Source organism: Watersipora subatra, chromosome 3 (assembly GCF_963576615.1).
Source record: "Watersipora subatra chromosome 3, tzWatSuba1.1, whole genome shotgun sequence".
In the NCBI taxonomy this organism is placed as follows: Eukaryota; Metazoa; Bryozoa; class Gymnolaemata; order Cheilostomatida; family Watersiporidae; genus Watersipora; species Watersipora subatra.
This window is the reverse complement of record NC_088710.1, coordinates 42,162,735-42,188,056: the sequence shown is the minus strand read 5'-3', so window position 1 is coordinate 42,188,056 and position 25,322 is coordinate 42,162,735. Positions and strand designations below refer to the sequence as shown.

The following is a 25,322-nucleotide window of genomic DNA, read 5'->3' as shown; positions in this document are numbered from 1 at the left end:
TCTTGATATATTGGTTGCTATGACCAATGATATACAGCCCCCCCCCCCCCCCCCCCCGCCGCATGTGTATATTACACAGCAGCTTGCCATTTTACTTCTAACATTGCCTTTCTCCTATTGCAGGGGAGAGATATAAACACATAATCTTTTCCTTTCATTATTGCTGTTTGTTGTACATACCGTACAGGATGAAAATATTCGTTGGTTATAAAAATTCGCGATTTCGCGAACAGACAACTCCGCAAATTATAAAATTCTGTGAATAATTAGTTCTATTTTTAATCACAAGGGAGAACAACTACTGCATAAAATTAAAACCCAGCCGCCAGGCTGGTTTTTAATATAAATACTAAACATAGTTGAGTTTCAAAACATTTTTAAAATCATTGCCTGGGTTTTGAGCTAACACCATTGCCAATGCATCACATTTCTTTACAAAATTATTCAAGGTTGTCACAAGATATGCAGAATGGCGTCATCGCAAAAATAGCCACTAGGCAGAAGTACTAAACGTAGCCGAGTTCCAAAACTTCTTTAAAATCATCGCCGGGCTTCGAGTTTTATTGCCATTGCATCAAACTTTACAAAATTATTCAAGGGTTTCACAAGTTATTCGGCATGGCTTCGTCATCGCAAAAATCTCTCCTAGTCTTTTTACATTGAAATCAACTCCATCATTCTCTAATACCGAAGTTGAGGACGATCATGATTCTGATCTGGACATTATGGTATGTATTTGCGTTGCAGTGCAGATACGTTTTTTCCATAATTAACTGCATTAGTTAATTCGTTAGTTTAAAAACCGATCGCTTTCATTAAATACTTCAGCTATTGTTTTTGTACTTTCTTAACACTTATTAATATTTTTTCTTTTTTTGTGTTTACTGCAGATTGAGAATGAAATAACCTACTCCGATTACGAAAACTAGAGACAAGTAGTAATATTCACTGTGACAGAAATATTGGCAGAGAAGCAACCAGTCAACCTAGACCCCTTCATCGACAACAACTCCTTGATATCGCTGCAGCAAACATGATTAAATTATATATTTTATTTCATGTATAGATATATTATAGTTTATTACAAACTTGAGTGTACAAATAAAATGTTTCAAATACAATTTTACAAACAATAAATGGAGTAAATATAAACAGTTTAGTCTATATGGCGGTTGTCTAGAGCAATAAAATTAAACTGATACTCTTGATAAGTGAATACTAGCGTGTAATGGTGCTCTCTGATTAGTTATTTTGGTAATAACAGCTCTATATCGCTGCCACTGTCTTGGATAGATGTTAAAGGCGATTCTCTCGCTACTACATAGCTGGTAAGGAAGTTATCATCAGAACTCTCCTCGTGGCTTACTATTGCAAAGTTCTGCCGGTTGGCCAAAGATTTGTGCTCGTAAAGGCGTTTTTGTTCCTTTTTTTAAACAGATATATTTTCTTCGTAAGTAGCTGCGGTCACTTCTACCTCAATTTCCAGACCTCCCTGAATAATTGGTGATCTTTTAAGAATGACATATACCACCCTTGCAGTCATTGTGCTTGCGTGTATGATGAAAAATCTCTCTCTCACACTAAAACAAATAATGAAGCGGTAAGGATGGAAAAAATAAATATTGCGTTATACCGAAGAACCAAAGTAAAATTCAACTAATTTAGTAAATGGTTTTGAAAAAAACTCATTACTTACCACAAATCGTTGGTTCATCAAAGGCCTCCAAATCGATGAATATTTGTGAAAACCTCTAAGCGCAGCTAAAAATTTATAGCTTTGCATGATCGACTCGTAGTTGCAAGCTCTGGTGTATACCGCGTTTCGGTGTATGCGCACGCCGAAACACGCAATGTGCGCATGCATAAGGTTAACTCTATTGCAAAACGCACTAGAGTTAACTCTTCATAGAGAGTGTCAGTTTTTAGCGGCGAATGTGCATGAAATGGCAATTTTCGCGAAATATAGCACTGCGAATAAATTCATCCTATACGGTAATAACACCCAGTACATTGCAGCTACCATTGCAGTTATCCTATTGCACTGCTGTGCCATTTGACTGCGAATATTGCATTTCTCAACCATCAGTACCCTTTCTTTTTCCAATATCACTTTGGTCGTGGGCTGTATGACAGGGGAATTTCTAGTCTATTAAATGATACAAATATATATTCATGAACAAGTGACATAAACAAACCATACTTATATTACATGCAGAAACAAAAACTAATGTTTGTAAAGCAAAAATATTTCCATTGTTTGCTCGGACAGCTGCGTTCTGATTGTTGCTTTCGATGGAACGAACATCTTCTAGTTGTCCAATACCTTCCACAATATCTTCTGGCATTAACTTTTCTTCTGCGTTGCTGAACTAGTTGATATTAGCATCCAAACAATTTTTTGACAGAGCAAAACTTTTGTGCACTGCATTTAGCACAAATGCAAGCGTAAAATTTTGCTTGCTAAATGTAACTTTTGGCCCAAAATTTGCAAACCGTTTTTTATATGCATGTTCTTTGAAGTATCAAGACAGTGTTAAACAAGAAACTACTATTAGCCTGAGATGTTAGTAATTATTTCTATGGCGTTGCCTTCAAAGTTCATCTTCCATCGTAAATTTAAACCCATTTGTATACAGCTCCATGTACTTAGAAATAGAAAGACAAGTGTTAAACAAGGAACCACTATTAGCCTGAGACCGTTACTGATTATTTCTATGGTGTTGCTTTCAAAGTTTTAACGAAAAAAAAGCAAAGCTTTATAGTTGGACAGCGAGAGAATTGATTGTTAATAACGTAAGTGATTCATTATTAATATGATTTTGTGGACAAATTTTTCCTAATCACTTGATATTATGGGTTCACAAAGATCAAAGATATTGAAAGTGGCGGTCAAATGGAGGTGGCGCTCTATTTTTTTACCCCTATTTTATAGTGGCAGTCAAATGGAGGTGGCGTTCAATTAGAGGTTTCACGGTAACTGAAATTTTACTGTCAATAAATGCACATATTTGCCTTAAAATTAAGTTGACAAACACTCTCCATTTCAGTTTAGGACAGAAGCAACTGATATGTCTAGGCAGAGCGTTGCTGCGGCACACTAAGATACTCATATTAGATGAGGCTACTGCTGCAGTCGACCTAGAAACCGATGACCTAATTCAAGCCACCATTAAGACTGCATTCTCTGATTGTACTGTGCTAACTATAGCCCATAGGCTCAACACAATCATAGACTATGACAGGTGGGGAAATATTCTTAGATAGTATTTGTTACCAAAAACCTCTTAGGAGTGTTTTATGTAATTGTAACATTTTGAGATTTCATGTGCATCAATGAGAGTAATTCTCGTGTCAAAACTAATGAATGCCTGACAGGCAGTACAATATTGAGAGTTTCTTGATGTTTGTTATGTTTTTTTAAAATATATCAGTCATTCTTTATATTTTACTTCATACAAAAATTTTTCACTGGTACAAAAAGGTAACCTAAAATCTTATACAGGATGTTTATGCATTAAATTAAGCTACCTTCACCATGCATGAACATGTATTTTACATTGTAGTATCTCTTATTGTAGGGTTATGGTGTTAGATGCTGGAGAGATCAAAGAGTTTTCCCCACCGCAAGAATTACTTGCCAAAGAGAACTCTATATTCTACTCATTGGCTAAAGAATCCAACCTCCTCACATAGCAATCGTCTTTTACATTCTCTCCGCTTGTTTATCTATTCCTCTATATATTCCTATGCGCCATTTTCAGGAATCAAAATTGTTTCACTCGTGATACCTTCCATTTTTATACAGTTCAACAGTGTGATTGCAATATTTTATATAGATTATCGAAGGCAAGACATAGTTTCAAAGTATTATTATTTTGGAAAGAGTTAGCATATATCAGAGTTTTGTAAAGATTATTATGAATAAAGTCTATTGTGAATGAAGTCTATTATGAATTAAGTCTATTGTGAACAAAAGATTTGATACAGGTTATGGAGACAGCTTTTATGTCTATGGAGGGGTCATCGTACCATCTACGATGGCGCAGAGGAGCTTCTTGTAGTCTCCACTCGTGTCTCCCTCAATCATTGACCTCAATGACTTTCCATACATCTTGAAATACTCTTCTTTGACATCAGCTAGGCTAGTCTGCAATGCAACCGTCAAGGTGTAGATGATTCATAGCTCCAGTTTGTTCTCAGCAAACCGGAGCTATGCATGAGGTTTTGTATGTCTCGTAATCATTTGTGAATCTAGTATTTATTTTCATTGTATATACTATACTATACTAGCTGCATTACCCGCATACAGGAACAGATTTACGTGCGGCATAAGGTTTATTGAGAGTATTCTTTCATACTTTAAAACAACTCCAAATATGCAGTCTACTGAAATTGTTGTCTTGACCAGAGTATGCATGCACATATACATGTCAATGTTGGGGAGAACAATGGAAATCTGCAATGTGTCTTACAGCTAGATACGTGTGAAATCTAGTAAATATTCTAGATTCGTGTGTCTAGATTCATGCATCCGTTCATACCCGTCTATATTTGCAGTTGATGATTGCGCACTTCTGCCGCTGAGCCTCGGCTGACCAGTCTTTACCCGCCGAGCAGTTGACAATCGCGCTCTTGCACTCGCCTTGCAATCAATCGCCTTGCACTCCTCACAATCAATCGTCTCGCAATCAATCGCCTCGCACTCAATCGTCTCGCAATCAATCGCCTCGCACTCAATCGCCTCGCAATCAATCGCCTCGCATTCGCCTTGCAATCAATCACCTTGCACTCGTCTTGCAATCAATCACCTTGCACTCGTCTTGCAATCAATCACCTTGCACTCGCAACCAATCGTGTCGCAACCAATCGCCTCGCAATCAATCGCCTAGCACTCAATCGCTTTGCAATCAATCGCCTCGCACTCGCCAACTCGTTCATCCGGAAAGCCGCGCCTGGAGACTCTCGCTGTACTCGGGGCAAAAAAGGTCTCCCGCGCAGCTCCAAGTGACTCCACGGCCCCAAGCTTAGCTGTGCTACCCGGCGTTTCCCAGGTAGTAAAAAAGTCTGCACAGAAAATTGATTTGTATTTAACATATAACATTTGCCATTCTAACTTTCAAACTACATATCATGAAAAAAGTATTTTGTGTAGTTGAAATAAATTAAGAGAGACAATAAAACAACGGTTTGTTTTATCTCTTAATTTCAAACTTTAAAGGTTTTCAAACTTTTTCAAACAACTAAAACTTTCAAACTTCATATCATGAGGAAAAGGTTTTGTGCAGGACAACTGATTTAAAAATAAAAAAAACAACTAAAGGTTTTCAAACCAATGTAAATTTAAAATTTCATAACTTTCAGCGACCTATATCTTTTGATAACGTATAGTGGAACCTCAGTTCTCAAACATAATCAGTTCCAGAAGGTAATTCGAAAACCGAGTTGTTTGAGTTCCGAAACAACAAGAAGTTTATAAATGTAATAAGAGAATTTAAATTTATATATCTATATATATTTCTCAAAGTATGTAAATGTATGTAAATATAAGAGAGTGGAGAATAACTGATACTTGCAATCTTACACGATAAATCTTACAGTAATCTTACAAATGTTTGTTGTAAAATGTGAAATTAATTACGAAAAACTAATTGGTTAGGTTTAAAAGGAAAGATGTGTAAGCTAATACATCTAGCTGTACAACCCAGTGTTGCCCGGGTAATAATAAAAACTGAACAGAAAATTGATTTGTATTTAACATATAACAGCATTTGCCATTCTACCTAAAACAATTGTAAAGGTTTTCAAACTTACTTTTTCAAACAACTTTTAAACTTCATATCATGAGAAAAAGTTTTCGTGCAGGTCAAATAAGTTTTAAAAATAAAACGACTATAAAAGGGTTTAGATGTAACAGTGAAATAATTAGCAAGTAATAGCTAAATTGAGTCTGTTTTGCTACGATTACAACTTGAGATGATTCGGCAATGATACAATTAATACGAACTGAGAAAACAAAATAAAATTCGTGAATATGTTGAATTAATAATAACAATTCTTGCATAGAAGTGGGTATAAAAAAGTTACTGTTCCACCAACAGCTATCCATCAAGACTCTGAATACCACGATACTGGTACGACGATATGTTATGTAAAAATAAAATATTGTAGTGTCTTTGTCTGATCAAAGGTGAGAGAATCTAGATGCTATTCCTGCTCGAGATAATACAATTGTCCGCGTGAAAAGTAGTGACCTTAACAGCGATTTAGCAGTTAAACCTTGAGAAAAGCCAGAAATAGAGGTTCACAAAAACGGCATCGTGTTTCATAAAGTTAATAAAATTTAATCGCCAAATTCTAATATCGAGAGAGTCTATTGTCGATATCGTTTTGCCGAAAACAAATTAGCCCTAATACGTCGAGGACAAAAAAAGCATCGCGTGTCATGAAGCTAAAAGAAAGCCATAGAGTTGTAATTATTACGTCATTTTTGTGTGAAAACGGCTAACGATGAATAGGTTATGTATAGAGGCGTACTAACCGGAGATTCCCGTTAATGCGCCCTAGATACCTAGTAGCGGGTAATAGTCCGAACAGTACGGTACTCTATAAGCCGGACACTCAATCACACGCACACACACCCGCAGACAGACAACGATTGCCGTTTATATAGTAGATAGTGTGCTTCTAAATAAATACCCGATGGTATTGTTTTAAGTTGCTGGCTACCATAGTATTAACATCAGATTAATTCGAGGCGCCATTCTTTTCCTTACTAGGTAAGATATTACAATTAGTCGATAGCTATATCCATTATAATTATCAAATGCTTACCAGTAATTTTCACTGCCAACAAGACACAATTAAATTCTATTTCTCGTGTCAATTATAAGTTTTACAAACCCGCCACACCAACAAGAACTACATTAGTTTGTATACAAAACCTGTTGTCAATCAATAAACCAAGATGTCTAAAAAACCATGAAAATGAAACGCATCTTCAAGTATTAAGTACCTCCACCAAGATTTACCACTTCTGTTACCAATAAAGGCGTGTATGTATCTCATAGACATACTCACTTCTGAGTGAGACACGATCAACCTAATGAGTTGTTCATCATCTGTGCCAATGCCAGCCATCGTCTTGTGAAGTCGCTCAGCTATATATGCTGGTCTGTTCTCTGTCCATTTAACTAAGAAAAGTCAATCAGAGTGCACTAGAAGCTATCCACCACCTCACTGAACTGTGATGAACAAATGAACTTTGCTTCAATAGTTTACCTTCACTGATTTGTGTACCAGCAAATATTAATCTACAATTATCTTCTCAAACACCTTCAGTGTGAGAGAAGATATAGTCCAAAGTAAAATCCTCCAATAGTCCAAAGTAAAATGGCACACAAGTAAAGTTGATCACCTATAGCCAGGAAAGACTCTTTTAGGTTTCCCGAAGTCTCCGATTTAATTGAGTCCTTCAAGTCCTTTGAAGCTACTCTTTTATACTCCTCAAACATGCACCTCAGGTGAGGAAAACTTCTCATGCAGAGAACCTTGTTGAACAGGCTCTCATCTGTACCTAACCTCCCTTCCCCAGCCTGCAAGAGTTACAAAACAAGATTATTTTATATGATTAGCATATTTATGACAGTATGAAGAACTTTAGTTATGTCACCATATGAATTTTAAGATAATTGTGTTCAAAGAGCATGCATGCGCGTCAAGTGAAGAGCAATAAAACACAAACATGTTCATTCTTTTTTAATACAAGATGAATTGCAGGAGGACACAACCCTTAATTCTGCAAAAGTAAGCAACTGGCAGTATATTTGTGACTGGCCTACTGGCATTTATCTAAACATTAAAGGAAACATTTGCTGAACATTCAGGATGTTTTGAATTCCACTGCTAATTGTTACACAATCTTGTTTAAGGTGGAGACATTAGTAGAAGCAAACAGTAGTTGAAGAAATGTATTGCTCTAATGAAGATATGCAATATTTACTGCTCCAATAAAGTTATGTAATATGTATTGCTTCAATAAAGATATGCAATATGTATTGCTACAATAACAATATGCAATATGTACTGCTATAATAGAGATATGCAATGTGTACTGCTATAATAGAGATATGCAATATGTACTGCTATAATAAAGATATGCAATATTTACTTCTCCAATAAAGTTATGTAATATTTATTCCTACAATAAAATTATGTAATATTTATTGCTACAATAAAGATATGTAATATGTATCGCCACAACAATGATATGTAATATTTTTTGCTACAACAGAGATATACAATATGTATTGCTACAACAGAGATATACAATATGTATTGCTACAATAGAGATATGAAATATGTATTGCTACAATAGAGATATGTAATATCTATTGCTACAATAGAGATATGTAATATGTATTGCTACAATAGAGATATGTAATATGTACTGCTACAATAGAGATATGTAATATGTATTGCTACAATAGAGATATGTAATATGTATTGCTATAATAGAGATATGTAATATGTATTGCTAAAATAGAGATATGTAATATGTATTGCTACAATAGAGATATGTAATATGTATTGCTACAATAGAGATATGTAATATGTATTGCTACAATAGAGATATGTAATATGTATTGCTACAATAGAGATATGTAATATGTATTGCTACAATAGAGATATGTAATATGTATTGCTACAATAGAGATATGTAATATGTATTGCTACAATAGAGATATGTAATATGTATTGCTACAATAGAGATATGTAATATGTATTGCTACAATAGAGATATGTAATATCTATTGCTACAATAGAGATATGTAATATGTATTGCTATAATAGAGATATGTAATATGTATTGCTACAATAGAGATATGTAATATGTATTGCTACAATAGAGATATGCAATATGTATTGCTACAATAGAGATATGCAATATGTATTGCTACAATAGAAATATGCAATATGTATTGCTACAATAGAGATATGTAATATGTATTGCTACAATAGAGATATACAATATGTATTGCTACAATAGAGATATGTAATATGTATTGCTACAATAGAGATATGTAATATGTATTGCTACAATAGAGATATGCAATATGTATTGCTACAATAGAGATATGCAATATGTATTGCTACAATAGAGATATGTAATATCTATTGCTACAATAGAAATATGCAAATGCAATAATACAATAGAGATTCACAATAAATATTGTGGAAATGCTATAATATGATAATGATCCATGCATACCAGAAATGCATTAGACCAATCATTGCAGTGCGTAGGATGCACTGCTATATATAAATATAAAATCAACAAATAATGGACAGTAATAATAAAAGTCAGGCATTCAAAAAACAAGTATGATTATCCATTTCATAGAGCGTATAGCAGGCCTGTCTGAAACGCACCTGTGTGTACACCTAAATGTTTCAATTTCTTACTTACAGTTGCAAATAACAACTATTACTGGTTTAAAATTCAAGAATGCTAAGTGGATAGAAATGTTGAGTACTTAATTCCTAAAATAACAGACCAATAGTTGATGCATATGCACACCTGCCCCATTTTTTCATTTAACACTTTGGAGAATTTAGGCTATGCCTACATTATATTTGTAAGATAACAAACTTTTATTATTGATCGAATTATTGGTGCTCTATTGTTATCAAGCTAACACTATTAAGTGGGACATCAACCAAAATATTTAAAAAGTACCGTAATATGCTATTATTTTAGAGGTCATTAAAATTTAAAATATTTGTTACTTCAGCAAAGAGTTAAATAGGAAAGCGAAAAAGTTATAATTTTTCGTAATGTATAAATGTAGGAATTTAGATAGAGTAGTTTTCAATTTGCAATTACAGTTTGCAGTGACATCAACTAGGCGGTCATTGAGCAAAGCAAGGGAGGCAATTCCAAATCACATTTTAGCTGAGCGCGCATTAGTTAGGTAAGGTGACATACAGTTTATAATGTAACAACTTGATTGCAAAATTTCAATTATGTCCCAAAGATGATGGCAGCATGTATTTAATAAGAATTTGAAGAGCTGTGTAGGTGCTGCAAAATGCAATGTAGACACAGGGTCAAACGCCTTATTATCCATGTTAGAAATAGTGCTGCTTTTGAGATATTACCACCTAGATTTATGCCAACATTGTTTTAATGCAAACATGTTTGTAACTGGCTCTGAAGCATCAAATTTATAAACTCATACAATTTGATAACATTTATTGTAAGCAGCCAACTATTTTCTTAAAAATAGTTCTGTTTTATTGCTCACTTTAATTTGCATTGGAAGAGCAGACAACTTCTTGTAAAACAGTAATATTCTATAGCTGAACAGCAAACTTGCATGAACACTTGTTTGTAAATACATGTATGTGAACACTTGTCTGTAAATACATGTATGTGAACACTTGTCTGTAAATACATGTATGTGAACACTTGTCTGTAAATACATGTATGTGAACACTTGTCTGTAAACAATTATCAGTGAACACTTGTTTGTGAGCGCAAGCCTGTGAACACATGTCTGTGAACACTTGTCTGTGAACACGTGTCTGTAAACAATTATCAGTGAACACTTGTTTGTGAGCGCAAGCTTGTGAACACTTGTCTATGAGCACTTGTTTGTGAACATGCATCTGTGAACATGCATCTGTGAACATGCATCTGTAGGTATCTAACATGTATCTATAACACATTATAGTAGGTATATGTATGTCATAATAAGTATCTGTACATGGTAGTAAGTATATGTACATTGAAGTAGGTGTCTGTACATTGTAGTGGGTATCTGTACATTTTACTAAGTATCTGTACGCTGTACTAAGCATCTGTACAGTATAGTATATGTATGTTGTAGTAAATATATGTAGGTTGTTATATCTGCATGCTGTAGCAGGTATCTGTGTGTTGTAGTAAGTTATGTTGCGTGCTGTAGCAGGTATCTGTGTGTTGTAGTAAGTTATGCTGCATGCTGTAGCAGGTATCTGTGTGTTGTAGTAAGTTATGCTGCATGCTGTAGCAGGTATCTGTGTGTTGTAGTAAGTTATCCTGCATGCTGTAGCAGGTATCTGTGTGTTGTAGTAAGTTACGCTGCATGCTGTAGCAGGTATTTGTGTGTTGTAAGTTATGCTGCATGCTGTAGCAGGTATCTGTGTGCTGTAGTAAGTTATGCTGCATGCTGTAGCAGGTATCTGTGTGCTGTAGTAAGTTATGCTGCATGCTGTAGCAGGTATCTGTGTGCTGTAGTAAGTTATGCTGCATGCTGTAGCAGGTATCTGTGTGCTGTAGTAAGTTATGCTGCATGCTGTAGCAGGTATCTGTGTGTTGTAGTAAGTTATGCTGCATGCTGTAGCAGGTATCTGTGTGTTGTAGTAAGTTGTCCTGCATGCTGTAGCAGGTATCTGTGTGTTGTAGTAAGTTACGCTGCATGCTGTAGCAGGTATTTGTGTGTTGTAAGTTATGCTGCATGCTGTAGCAGGTATCTGTGTGCTGTAGTAAGTTATGCTGCATGCTGTAGCAGGTATCTGTGTGCTGTAGTAAGTTATGCTGCATGCTGTAGCAGGTATCTGTGTGCTGTAGTAAGTTATGCTGCATGTCTTTTACCATCTCTACTTTAAAACTTGCATGTCTGAGCTTGCACTTTGGCTCACATGTCTCAAAGGTGAAGTGAAAATATTAGCCTATTTCTATTGATAACTACTTTTTATTGATTATTAACATAAATTTAGCAGTTACGCTTAACCTAGTTTTTACATTCAGTTTTTACATAGCCCATAAAGTGTAGAACAGATTAAGCAATGTACAATGTACCCTTATAAAAATATTAACTATAGGTATACTGTACAATGGCTTTAACATATGAAAAAGATTTCGGAGCAATTTACATTGTGATATGTAAAGGTTTGACTGTACATTTTTTACAAACATTACAGTTATATGAACTCACGCTTATCGATACCTTTGAATAAAATATTTACTTGTTATGAACTCACGTCATAAATATCTTGGGCATCCTTTTTCACCTTCTCCATGTCAACCTCATCCTCTTCTGTCCTGTTGCCCTGCAGCTGCGCAACGAGCACTCTCTTGAAGTCGCCTGAGATGTCACTTTCAACTTCCTTCATCATATCTTTTCCATACACTGCCAGAAGTAGAAGTAATACCAGACTCTATATCACTCATCGTCTGGGCAAGTACTGCAAACACTATTTAGTCTTCTAAATTTCACTCTCTCCATAAAAGTTGTTTTTTCTTATTTTACTAACGAGCAACTTTTGTTGATGAAAGAAGGGAAGGGAGACAGTCATCTTTTTTGACAAGAATTATTCATGAGCTAAATAAGTAAAATACAGCAACAATCTCTAGTTGGTAACCAGCCAGTGATGACAGTTTTTATAACTTAACATATACTCGTGCATACACTGGTTCATACACTGGTTCATACACTGGTTATGGTGAAGTTAGCACAGCGGGCAAGGTTCTGATTATTTTTCTCTGATAGCAGTACAAAAACAGCCAAAGCAAACTATTATACTATTATATAACACTATATACATAATGTTACACATGCGTACGCTATTACATAAAGTGAAACATGTTTGTACATATGTTACTACATGATGTTACACATGTGGGTACATTATTACATAATGCTACCCGTCTGTGCACGTTACTACATAACGTTACGCCTGTGTGTACATTATTACATAATGTTACACATATGTGTATATTACTATATAATGTTAAGCATGTGTGTATGTTACTACATAATGTTATGCACGTGTGTACATTATTACATGATATTACACATATTTGTACATAATTACATGATATTACACATATGTGTACATAATTACATGATATTACACATATGTGTACATAATTACATGATATTACGCATATGGGTACATTACTATATCATGTTAAGCACGTGCGTATGTTATTACACGAGTAAGGACATGCTAAACATGTAGCAGATATGTTCCTTCATTTATAAAAAAAGATATTGGCAATTATTTTTTCACTTTAAATATTTGATGTACAAATAAAAGCAAATAAAATGGAATCCTGAAATGTTGGAAACAGTAGAATATATTTAATGCAGCTGCGAGTTGTGTCAATACGTGAGCATTGATATGCTCTCTATGACTATAGCATAGTTTTGAACCAGCATCCGTTGTAAAGAGTTACTAGCGCTTATTAAAGTAATAAAAAAACCTAAAAAAATAGCTGAAGCTGTCTACACAACAGGAGGACAATTTTTAACCGTACGTGTCTTGAATGCCTCTTTTATTTCCGTCATAGACTGATTGGTCCTTGGGCATAAGACCTCAATGAGCAAACTCTCATCAGTTCCTAAACCCTGCAAATAAATATTATGATATAATGGTTAATAATTGGTGCAATTCATGCTCTCCTAGTTTTTTTATTGCTGATGCAATTCTCAGGAACCTAAAAGTTGAATCGGATTGGAACTATTCTAATAATATATCACATGTAATCATAGGCAGTATGAAATAGGAATTAAGAAAGCGCGAAACAAAGTCATGACAAAAACAAAACATAAGGTCTATATTTGCAAAGCATGATTAGCCAGGGCATATTTGTTAGAATGCAGAACTTATGAACCGTAAGTTTATCTATCGAATTCAGAAGAAGCGTGGACAAGGTATATAAACCAAAAATAGGTATTCCAGTGCTATGTTGACCTAGGATTATCTGCGTAATTCTTTCTACGAATAATACAATCATGTTTTCTTTTTATTAAAGTCAAATAGTAGGATGTGGGACTGAGTGGTCTTCTCTTCAACAACTTTCAGTTAGTTCAGTTCGAGTCATCGGAAGCTTTTAAATTTGCAAAGATAAAAAACTTCTAAAATTAGTTGATTTTATCATCATATAATGACCTTGACCCTGGCACAGGGGTGTGTGGCGCATTTGGCGCGCACGTGTGTGAGTGTGTGTGAGTGTGTGAGTGTTAGAGTTGCCCCGATTTTGATGTCGGAATCGGTATCGGTGCCGATATGGGTGTTAAGTATTTGAATCGGTATCGGCCGATCTTTTCTTAAAAAATCGGAAACTTCAGATACTTTTTACATATCAGCTATTTAGCAGAAACTTGTATTTTAGCCTGCTACTTTAATAAAAAATCATCAGCTGCAAGTTCCTTGCTTTTACCTAATGAATTCCGGACCTGTCACACAATCTATTTTATGTCTATAGCCTAATAAACATCTACACAGCTGCGCAATATTTTGGATTTAGTCAGGACGTAATCACAAAGTGCGGTATTTCCCAATTACTGCAATGTGATTTATTGCAGCCAATCACGAACAATAGAACCATAATCAGAAACAAGAATGCGGTGTAATGTTTCTATTTACTAGCATTGCGAAAGTAATTTGAGCAATCGATGCATAAAGTTATCTCTCTCTCTCTCTCTCTTGATCATGACGATATGATGTATCGTTTGTATCGCATAAAATAACCCAAGTGGCTTATCGATGTTTAGCCTGTCCTCCATAGTCTATGGCAAGCGAGTCCTTCTTCAGTACGACTGGCTACATCGATAGTGATAGAGTATAAAGGCGTCTCACTGAGATAATTGAATCACCAACGGCAATTAAAAGACGCATTTATTTGCTTTAGACTTGTACAGGCGCAGCATTTCGTTCAGCAGTAGAAGAGAGATTTCATTATTACAGAGCAAGCTGTACCACTAACAGTAATTACCATTATTAATGACATATTTCAAGAAACATGGACTGTTTTGTTATTAGATGCACGGTATGTCAGTATGTGAATATATATACATGTATATCTTTTTTTCATAAATACAAACAAATAAATACATAAATATTTATATTTTTTGCATTATATTTATATTTGCATAATACAATTACCAATAATCTATGCAACACAAAAAAATCTGAATCGGTATCTGAATCGGATTATTTTTCAATAAGAATCGGTATATCGAATCGGTATCTGAATCGGCTGGTGAAATTAGAATCGGGGCATCTCTAGTGAGTGTGTGAGTGTGTGTGCGCGCGCGCGTGTGTGTGTATGTGTGCGTGTGTGTGTGTATCCACCTTATAGAGCGGTTTTTCCGTTTTTCGGTCGTACGAATTTCGGTTGTACGAAGTGAACTGAATTAATATGAGTAGTAAATAGATTATAGAGCGGTCTTTCTTTTTTTCTGAGTCGGTAGTACGGTGAAATTTATAAACAATCTATTTCGTCATTGAGCCGTTTAAACCGCCTATTGTTAAACTGAAAGAGTCATGCTTTGCCGAAATATCTATGGCAAAATAGATTGTTTATAAATTTCACCGCGGTCGTACGAAGCCAACAGAAGGTCACGTGAACGTTTTTTTTTCTGGCCACCTTAACAATTCTTTTCGCGTTGAAAATTACCTACTAAGTTTCTACTTCAAAAAAGTAAGTACTTCTCATTCAATGTTGTATTGTCTATGAATTGCTACACCTCTACTACTTAACCCTTTCCCTGTCGTTCATGTACAAATTTAGCTATCAACCTACTGCCAGCCATTTTGCCGATATTGCTTATTTATGTGCCTTTGTATTGCTTATTTATTTGCCAATATGGCTTATATGTATAGAAAGTATACAGTAGAGCTGCCCCGATTTTAATATCGTAATCGGTGCCGATATGGGTGTTAAGTATATGAATCGGTATCGGCCGATCTTTTCTTAAAAGATCGGAAACTTCAGATACTTTTTACAGATCGACTATTTAGCAGAAAACCATATTTTAGCCTGTTACACTAATAAAAAATCATCAGCTGCAAGTTTCCTACTTTTACCTAATGAATTCCGGACCTGTCACACAATCTATTTCATGTCTATAGCCTAATAAACATCAACACAGCTGAGGAATCTTTTGGCTTTAGTCAGGACGTAATCACCAAGTGCGGTATTTCCCAATTACAGCGATATGATTTATTGCAGCCAATCACGAACAAAAGCACAATGATGGGAAACAAGAATGCGGTGTAATATTTCTATGTACTAGCATTACGAAAGTAATTTGAGCAGCCAATGCAAAAAAGTTATCTATCTCTCTTGATCCTGATGATATGATGTATCATTTGCATCGCATAAAATAACCTCAGTGGCCTATCGGTATTTAGCATGTCCTCCATCATCTGTGGCAAGTGAGTCCTTCTTCAGTACGACTGGCTACATCGATAGCGTTGGAAGATAAAGACGTCTCGCTGAGACAATTGAATCACTAACGGTAATTAAGAGAAACATTTATTGGCTCTAAACTTGCACAGGCGCAGCAGTTTGTTCAGCCGTAGAAGAGAGACTTCATTATCACAGAGAAAGATGTACCACTAACAGTAATTACTATTATTAATAGCAGATTACAAGAAACATGGACTGTTTTGTTACTAGATGCATGTATGTCATAATGTCAGTATTTGACTATATATACATGTATATCTTTTTTCCATGAATACAAACAAATACATCAACATTTATATTTTCTTTGCATTATCTTTGCATAATAAAATTAACAATTATCTATGCAACACAAAAGATCTGAATCGCATTATTTTTCAATAAGAATCGGTGTATCGGATCAGTATCTGAATCAGCTGGTGAAATTAGAATCGGGCGCATTTCTAATATACAGTATTTTTTCAATTTCAAACTCTATCTAAAACATTTTGGTTACATATTTGATTTTTACAACATGTTAACAAACACTATTATGCAAAAAAATTCATTGTATCTATACTTTGTGCATTGATAAAGCGTTGTGAAGCTGCGATCGCTACGAAGTTAAAACAATCCTCTGCAATGTTCCTTATTCTTACAAAGCCATTACTTTCACCACCATCAGAGTCAGTGCTACTATTTCTATTCCAATTATCTGTGTAAAATCTAAATCTGAATCGGCTATAATGTCATCAACATAAGTAATTATTTGTTTTCTAACTCGGAAGGTTTACTGAATTTCTACTTCAAAAAGGTAAGTAATTCTCATTCAATGTCGTATTGTCTATGAATTGCCACACATCCTCTACTTAAAATGTTGGATTTGCCACTGTTCGTGATAATAAACATGTTCATTTTTTTCCACATCTGAGTTACTTTTACTTTTTTTTTTAGTTACGAGTACTACAGAACTACAGCTACTACAGAACTTGCACAGCACTCCAAGCGTTGCGATAGGCCACGGTGAAAGGAAAGAAGGCTATATTACAAAAAAAAGCACACCATCTCATTCACTTTTACAAACGCTCCCAATTGAAAATATCCCTAAAAGAACCTAAATACCAGAAGTTTTACCAATTAAAATGCTTACCTCTTGAAGCAGTACAATGCCTCCCAAAAAGCCTACTGCAAAAATGCAAAAACAGATTGATTCCCGTAGAAAAAGAAACTGAGTTCGCAAAGCAACAGCTAGACGAGCAGAAACTGCTGAGCAAACATGGCTACGACTAGAACAAGTCAGAATAGCTACTGCAGCTGCTAGAAATGCAGAAACTGCTGAACAAACAAAGCTACGTCAAGAGCAGGCCAGAATAGATGCTGCAGCTGCTAGAAGTGCAGAGACTGCTGACCCGATCCAGTAGTGACTCAAACTGCTCAAAGCAGCTGCTACAGCTGCCAGACGTGCAAAAACCATTGAGCAGATGCAGGGGCGACAAGAACATGATGCACTAGCTACAGCAGCTGCTCGGCGAGCTGAATTTCCGGAGCAGACGATACGGCAACAACAGCATGATGCACTAACTACAGCAGCTGCTCGGCCAGCTGTACGTTCCTGCTCAAGAGTAAGCACAAGCCAAAAACTGTTTGGTCATACACCCGACAGAAAAACAAAACATATTGTCTATCCGCAAGTGTTGTGTTGAATTAACAATGTGTTATTGTTATATCATTCTTGCATTAAATTAACCTTATGTTACTGTTATGTCATGATATGTCCTTCATGTTTTGCTATACTTAGATATTATCCACATGCAGCATTTTCTAACATATCTTTCAGTATATACATGCATATATTTTTATGCATTTGTATTCCTTATTGTATCTTATAAAAAGGCTATTATGTTGGCGTTGTTTTATTATTGTTAGGTGCTAGAGCTGTATCTGCTTTGACGTCATACTGTCTGTGCTGTTATACATATAAATTTTACTGATAGTAAATTGTATAAACACAACCACATTACTGTTGCACTGTTTGTATATAGCATGTCAAGACACAGGCTATAGACGAGGAACTGGTGAGCCCTGATTAGTGTTTTAAGCATGTAGGAGTCTCCATTCAATAAATGCTGGTGATAGCAAAATATTTTGTAGTTTTTTAAAACATGCAAAATTTTTCAATACCGCCAGTTTGAAGAACTTCAGTTTGCCTAGGAATGTCAATTCCATTATCAGTTCTCTGAACAATAATAGGACAACTTCGATTTGAGTAGTTCGAGACTGATGCATTGTATACTAGCTTTCAAACACATTGCAGATTTCCATCGTTCTCCCCAACATTATTGACATGTATGACTGCATATGTGTATGCAGTCCGATCAGGGCAACAATTTCAATAGACTGCATATTTGGAGTTGTTTTACAGTATAAAAGACAGCTCTCAATAAACCTCTTGCTGTACAAGAATCTATTCCCGTAGACGGGTAATGCAGCTAGTAATTTTATAAGTGAGAGTCTAAGATCTAGGAAAAATGAGAAATCAGAGATTTATATTCTGGCACATTCCAGAACATGGTAAAAACACGTTTGTCTTATAAAAAGGATAGGACTTACTTTAATAGCTTTATGAACATTCATAGCATCATACTGGTCAGGTAACGTCATCAAAGCTACAACAGCATCTTCAAAGCATCCACATAACTCTGACTTGAGATCCTTAATGAGATCCTGAAATGACGAGTTTGAGAGGAACTAATGCTTCATCAAAGGTACTCGTTTTAACATGGACAACTGTTACAATATGGTCACTAACTGTTACAATAAGGTCACTAACTGTTTCAATATGGTCACTAACTGTTACAATATGGTCACCAACTGCTACAATAAGGTCACTAACTGTTACAATATGGTCACTAGCTGTTACGATATGGTCACTAACTGCTACAATATGGTCACTAACTGTTACAATATGGTCACTAACTGCTACAATAGGGTCACTAACTGTTACAATATGGTCACTAACTGTTACAAGATGGTCACTAGCTGTTACAATTTGCCACTAACTGTTACAATATGGTCACTAACTGTTCTAATATGGTCACTAACTGTTTCAATATTGCCAAAACAGTTTCAATATCGTCACTGACTGTTTCAATACGAATTTTTCGCCTGTTCTATTGGAATCAATACACGCCAAAAATTGTTTAGCTGGCTCCTTCGCTATGGATTTCACTGCTTGTTCGGATGGATTTAAGTCTTGCCGAAAAATGTTTTGCTGAAGTACCCCTCAGTATTTCTGCTCATATTTCTCAGAGTTTCTGTCATAGAACTTTAATTTAAAGTTTTTCGAAATAAGTGCAAATCTTTGCACAAGAATTGCATTGACATACAAATGCCATGTTTAATACCATTTTTATTTTTGTGAATCTGGCTGCAAAAGATAATCGATATACATGTAATATCTAGTTATTGCATGTTCGCGGTTTGACAAAATGCAGACACCATTTTTTAATATGAAAATGCTAGGTAAATACCCGGCATTGCAAGTGTAATAAAAGAGGTTTTTGCTCAAAAGATTTGCTTTTACTCAACATATACAACATCCACCATTCTAACTTTTAAATAAAGGTGCTTTGTTTACTTCTGTGTACTGTGTTCATTACTGTGTACTGTGTTTATTTTTGTGTACTGTGTTTATTTCTGTGTACTGTGTACTGTGTTTATTACTGTGTACTTTGTTTATTTCTGTGTACTGTGTTTATTACTGTGTACTGTGTTTGATACTGTGTACTGTGTTTATTACTGTGTACTGTGTTTATTACTGTGTACTGTGTTTATTTCTGTGTACTGTGTTTATTACTGTGTACTGTGTTTATTACTGTGTACTGTGTTTATTACTGTGTACTGTGTTTATTACTGTGTACTTTGTTTATTTCTGTGTACTGTGTTTATTACTGTGTACTGTGTTTATTACTGTGTACTGTGTTTATTTCTGTGTATTTCATACTGTACCGGCTGCAGTGCCTACTACAGATCTATACTGATTGCAATAGTCTTACTGCCCATGTTAGTTTCAGCATTTTTCTGTTGGCTAACAATCCTAGCCTCGTGCTAGCATAACACTAGCTGAAGTGTTGAGTGTCAAGCCATGAAAGATTGGCATGTGTAATAAGTATGTGCGTGATCGATTCCATAGTATAGCCAATTGCACAGTGCAGTGTATTGGATAAATACCTGTATGCAGATCCGAAGGTTCCATGTTCAAATTTAGTACACAGCCGATTTTTGATACCTAAAGCTTTATCGCTATAACTGGACAGACAGACAGACAAACACTGAGATTTACATTAAAATATAATTATCAGAAATGTCTTATAGCCAATTTTGAAGAACAGTTCCAAGTGTTATTTTCATCCAACCTGAACTAAAAATTTAAAAAAAAATGCAAACCGTAATATTAGGCTGTGAATTCTGGACAACAAGAAAACTAACTGGTTCATATTTTTTGGCCAAATAATAACCCACTATTCTAACATTGGTGTGGTAAACCAAATGGTAACCCAATATCCTAACATTGGTCTGGTAAACCAAATGATAACCCAATATTCTAATATTGGTGTGGTAAACCAAATGATCACTCAATAGTCTAACATTGGTGTGGTAAATCAAATGGTAACCCAGTATCCTAACATTGGTGTGGTAAACCAAATAATAAACCAATATCCTAACATTCGTATGGTAAACCAAATGATAACCCAATATCCTAACATTGGTGTAGTAAACCAAATGATAACCCAATATCCTATCATTGGTGTGGTAAACCAAATGATAAACCAATATCCTGACATTGGTGTGGTAAACCAAATGATAACCCAATATTCTAACACTGGCATGGTAAACCAAATAATAATCCAATATCCTAACATTGGTGTGGTAAACCAAATGATAACCCAACATCTTAACATTGGTGTGGTAAACCAAATGATAACCCAATATTCTAACATTGGTGTTGTAAACCAAATGATAACCCAATATCTTATCATTGGTGTGGTAAACCAAATGATAAACCAATATCCTAACATTGGTGTGGTAAACCAAATGATAACCCAATATTCTAACACTGGTATGGTAAACCAAATAATAATCTAATATCCTAACATTGGTGTGGTAAACCAAATGATAACCCAATATCTTATCATTGGTGTTGTAAACCAAATAATAATCCAATATCCTAACATCGGTGTGGTAAACTGTTAACTCTGCAATCCGTGATCAATGTTTGTTTATAGATACTAAGGTGAGCCATTATAAAGGCAAAATAGTTACACATATCTCCCTAATTACCCGGCCAAAGCTTTGTTTGTAAGTATTGGCTATCTCCTGTCTCTGGTCATTATTATGAGAAGCCAGAATTTGGATTATTCGTCGTTCATCCGTACCTGTGACATAAAAGTTACAGTAAATTCTCAGCTACCCATAACTTCACATTTGTAATTATAAATATCTGAGATAATTGTTTAAACAAGTTTGCAACAATTTAAGCAACAGGCTAATTCTAACCTATCGCAGGAGCCGTATAAAGTATAATCAGTGACAAGTTTAGTTTATGTTTTTTAGTTTTGGTCCGACCATCATGATTGGTCAGAAGTGAAGCAGACACCACCTTTACAAGTTTTAACATAAAACAAGTTACGTTTCATGTGGTAATATGTATGTTTTGTTTTTATCTTATTTCTAGAATATTACTATAAATGTTGTTTAATGTTTTATTGTGAGTATATGCAAAGTGAATATCAATTATATTTAGAATGTTATCACAAGATACGTCTATGTAAAAAAGGATGGGCTGTGTGTAAAGAGTTACTTGGTGGGAGTGAGTGATTTATAAGATCGTGTCGCTCAACAGCAACTTATTGCATCTACTAGGAGCCTTGAAACTGATTTCTCTCACTGCGTTTAAGGATTAAAGGTGTTCACTGTAGGTGACATGCTAACAGCAGGCTTGTAGAACATAACCGCGACATGATAACTCCGACTACCCTCATCAATAGAAATAGAAGCAAATGCAGAAACATTAAGCTTCTAAAAACTATCATACCCATACCTATTCCTTTCATGGCTTTTCGTAGAAGATCCGCTTGCCTTTCGGCATTCATATCAACCGCAGCCTTGATAGTTCCCTGTAAGTAGATGCAATGGCACGATAGGATGCAAAAACACTTCCAAAGTAAGAGGTAACAAAGCTGTGTAACAGCTAGAGGGAGTGAGTGTGGTAAAACAATAAAAATAGAACATTTCCACATCACTTTATGAAAAATCAGACATTTTATTAAAAGGTTTAGGGAAGGCACAAAAGTCAAAGGTAGGAGATGATAGCAAATTATAGTTAAAGGCATTGGGTAACATTCCTTCAAGTGAGCATTGGGTAACATTCCTTCAAGTGAGCATTGGGTAACATTCCTTCAAGTGAGCATTTGGAATTTGGGTATCTTTTTGGTCAAACTTGCACATTTTTTACAGTAGTTTTTGCTATCCATTTTTGCACAGAATCTTCAAATTCCAATGCAGCGGTGCATAACATGATATCCATGGAAAACAGCCCCAACATCGAAAAGTCTCTATCTCGACAGAGATTGGTCCGAATCTAGACAAAAGTTGGTCGGAATGTCGACAAAGACTGGTGCAGTTTTACAATAATTTTATTCTTTATTCTGGTGCTCTCACGCACTAATCTTCAACAAATAATAAATGCCTTTGGCAGTTCTGTCCTCACTGTAAAAATAAAAATCAAAGCTACTCACTGAAGTTTAGATCTCAAATAAAACATACTGTTAGCATAACAGAAAACCATATTTATTAGTGTTACTTATTTTAGCATTGGTTCTTTATTTAGGTTGGGCAAAATACTGATAGGCCTACATAAGCTGGGGAGTGCTGCATCAAATGGATCAAAAGATATTTTTGTGCAAATAAATCCTTTACATATAAATTGCTCATTTACTATGAAAATAGTAAATGGTAAAATAGTAAAACCGCTGTCTAGATTGAACCAACCGTTGTCGATAGACAAACTCGTCGAACTTCAAACCAGTCGACGTTCGGACTATAAACCCATTGTAGCGACAATTTTCAAGTTATGTTCACTAGTTATGTTTCATGCACTAGTAGCGTCAAAGGTCTAAATATCAATCTCTGTTCATAGCTATTTTTTCTCTGTGAATATGGTTGTCTTACATGGTGTTCCGACGACAACAAAAAACAAACGGCGTAAAACAGATAGTTTTCAAAATGATAGGGTGAAGGACGGGAAATTGGGAAATGTATGTAAGATGGAATGTTATAGAAACTGTGAAAAAATAGTGAGTACCTAGTTGTGGGATATTAACTGGATCAAAATCAACTCCGCAGAAACAACGAATAGCAACTAACAAACGTACTGCAAGTTTGTTGCCATATAGCAACAGGTTTATGGGATAACCTTTTGTGCATCTGTCAAAATAGTTAGTAATAAAGTATATTGAATAAACAGTTATTATAAATATTTAAGTAAAGTTTTGAATGTTGCTGAGGTGTAGCTACGGCTATCGTTCCAAATTTACCTGAAAATACCTTTCTTTACCCATGTTGCCTCTCGCGCGATATGCCACGAACGGTAGTTATGGCAACTGCGAAATGTTGGCCGCTTAACCGATCGGGTTTTAAAATATGCCAATAATTCTAAATTTCCGATGAAGTATTGTTCGGAGAATGTAAACAATCCCTACCGTTATTGCACCATAGAGCTTTACAAGCCCTATGCAGATCTAATAAGCGCAGAAGTGGTTTCAACGACGAGTCCGTCGTCGCTCATACTTTCGGGATAATTAATAACTGACAGATTTGGTCGAAACCGTTTCGACAATAACCACGCTGTCTCCCTGAGCAAACATGTATGTACAATGTACATACCTAGCCTGTCTTCACAAACTGTTGTTTTGCGGAGTTGTCCCCCGTCGAGCGGGCGAGCAACACAACATGTGTTGCTCGCCTGGGCGACGGGAGACAACTCCGCAAAAACAACAGTTTGTCAAGATAGGCTAGTACTTACATGTACATGAAAACGTCGTAATTTTAAACTTGTGTTCTCCTGTCTCTTTTCGGCACAAAGTACATTTATTTACCTCCTTCAAAGTTTCCTTAATAAAAATTAAGGTAAAACGCTGTTTAAATGGTCTGAACAACTTTTATTTCGTGATGAAGATAAATTAAACTTTACTGTGAGTCAGCAGCCAAAAAAGCTAGTTCATATGAGCTCCAGTTTGAGATTTACGGTGTTCTGGAATTTGGCTTTCTTCTATGGGTATGAACAAATAAAAAATTTACTATAAGTATAGACAACCCCAGGCTAACAGTATACTTATATTGTTAACATCTTCTTAATCACACCACGTTCTTTTGAATATGTTTCCAATGTGTTTCCAATTAGGCATTGTTTCCTAGCAAATAAAGCCACACATGTAGGCTACTATTTTTTCTTGATAAATGATAAAGCAAATTGTGTCCAAATAATATCATGTTTCCGCCAATTTTTGCTTATCTTTAGCTTTAAGAAGCAAATAAGCAACAAAACAGTGTTTAATACTACATTCAGGTCAAGTCCCTCGTGTGGTTGCCAACATTTTAAAGATGCTGCCTAAATATTATGTGTCATCATTTGTCCACACTAGTATCACTTAAATTACGGCAACCTCCATTCCATCTGAAACACTTTGGGTTTAGATCTCTGTAGTGAATCTTTGTCCTTTATTAGTTTAATTCTACCGCAAAAGCTTGCATATTGTATTTGAATAGTGATAATAGTTGAATTCTCTGACACAGTTCATTAATTTAAGCCTCAGAAATCAAAATGTCTAGAATCAGAATAGATCAAGGAATTTTGTTAAACTCTTTTCATGTAACCAAGAATTAAGTTTTATTATCTTTTAATGCTCTAAAAACAGTAGCATAGAATATCTTAGGCCTACACATTAGCATTAACATAAACATTAGCGTTAACATAAACATTAGCGTTAACATAAACATTAGCGTTAACATAAACATTAGCGTTAACGTAAACATTAGCATTAAC

The 25,322-nt window shown here is 35.2% G+C and overlaps 2 protein-coding genes across 4 annotated transcripts in view; one reads left to right on the top strand and one right to left on the bottom strand.

The window, feature by feature from the left end:
* Positions 1 to 3,730, top strand: part of LOC137391432 (multidrug resistance-associated protein 1-like) — an 82,960-nt gene extending 79,230 nt beyond the window's left edge. For 2 of the 3 annotated variants that reach the window (XM_068077905.1, XM_068077907.1), the window contains 2 exons: positions 3,048 to 3,242; positions 3,579 to 3,730. In XM_068077905.1, coding sequence (XP_067934006.1) covers positions 3,048 to 3,242; positions 3,579 to 3,693 — 310 coding nt within the window. In that variant the 3' untranslated portion in view covers positions 3,694 to 3,730. Of the gene's footprint in view, positions 1 to 3,047; positions 3,243 to 3,578 lie in introns of those variants that run through there. The other variant, XM_068077906.1, reaches the window with a different exon arrangement.
* Positions 3,731 to 3,854: 124 nt separating this feature from the next.
* LOC137391436 (annexin-B12-like) lies at positions 3,855 to 23,880 on the bottom strand. Its single transcript, XM_068077913.1, has 9 exons — positions 23,815 to 23,880; positions 22,320 to 22,395; positions 21,560 to 21,654; positions 18,830 to 18,943; positions 13,304 to 13,394; positions 12,025 to 12,173; positions 7,415 to 7,592; positions 7,078 to 7,190; positions 3,855 to 4,147 (listed from the first exon to the last, which is right to left on the bottom strand). The coding sequence occupies exons 1-9, from the start codon at positions 23,836 to 23,838 to the stop codon at positions 4,010 to 4,012; spliced, it is 978 nt and encodes a 325-aa protein (XP_067934014.1). The 5' UTR covers positions 23,839 to 23,880; the 3' UTR covers positions 3,855 to 4,009.
* Between the last annotated feature and the right edge of the window lie 1,442 nt (positions 23,881 to 25,322).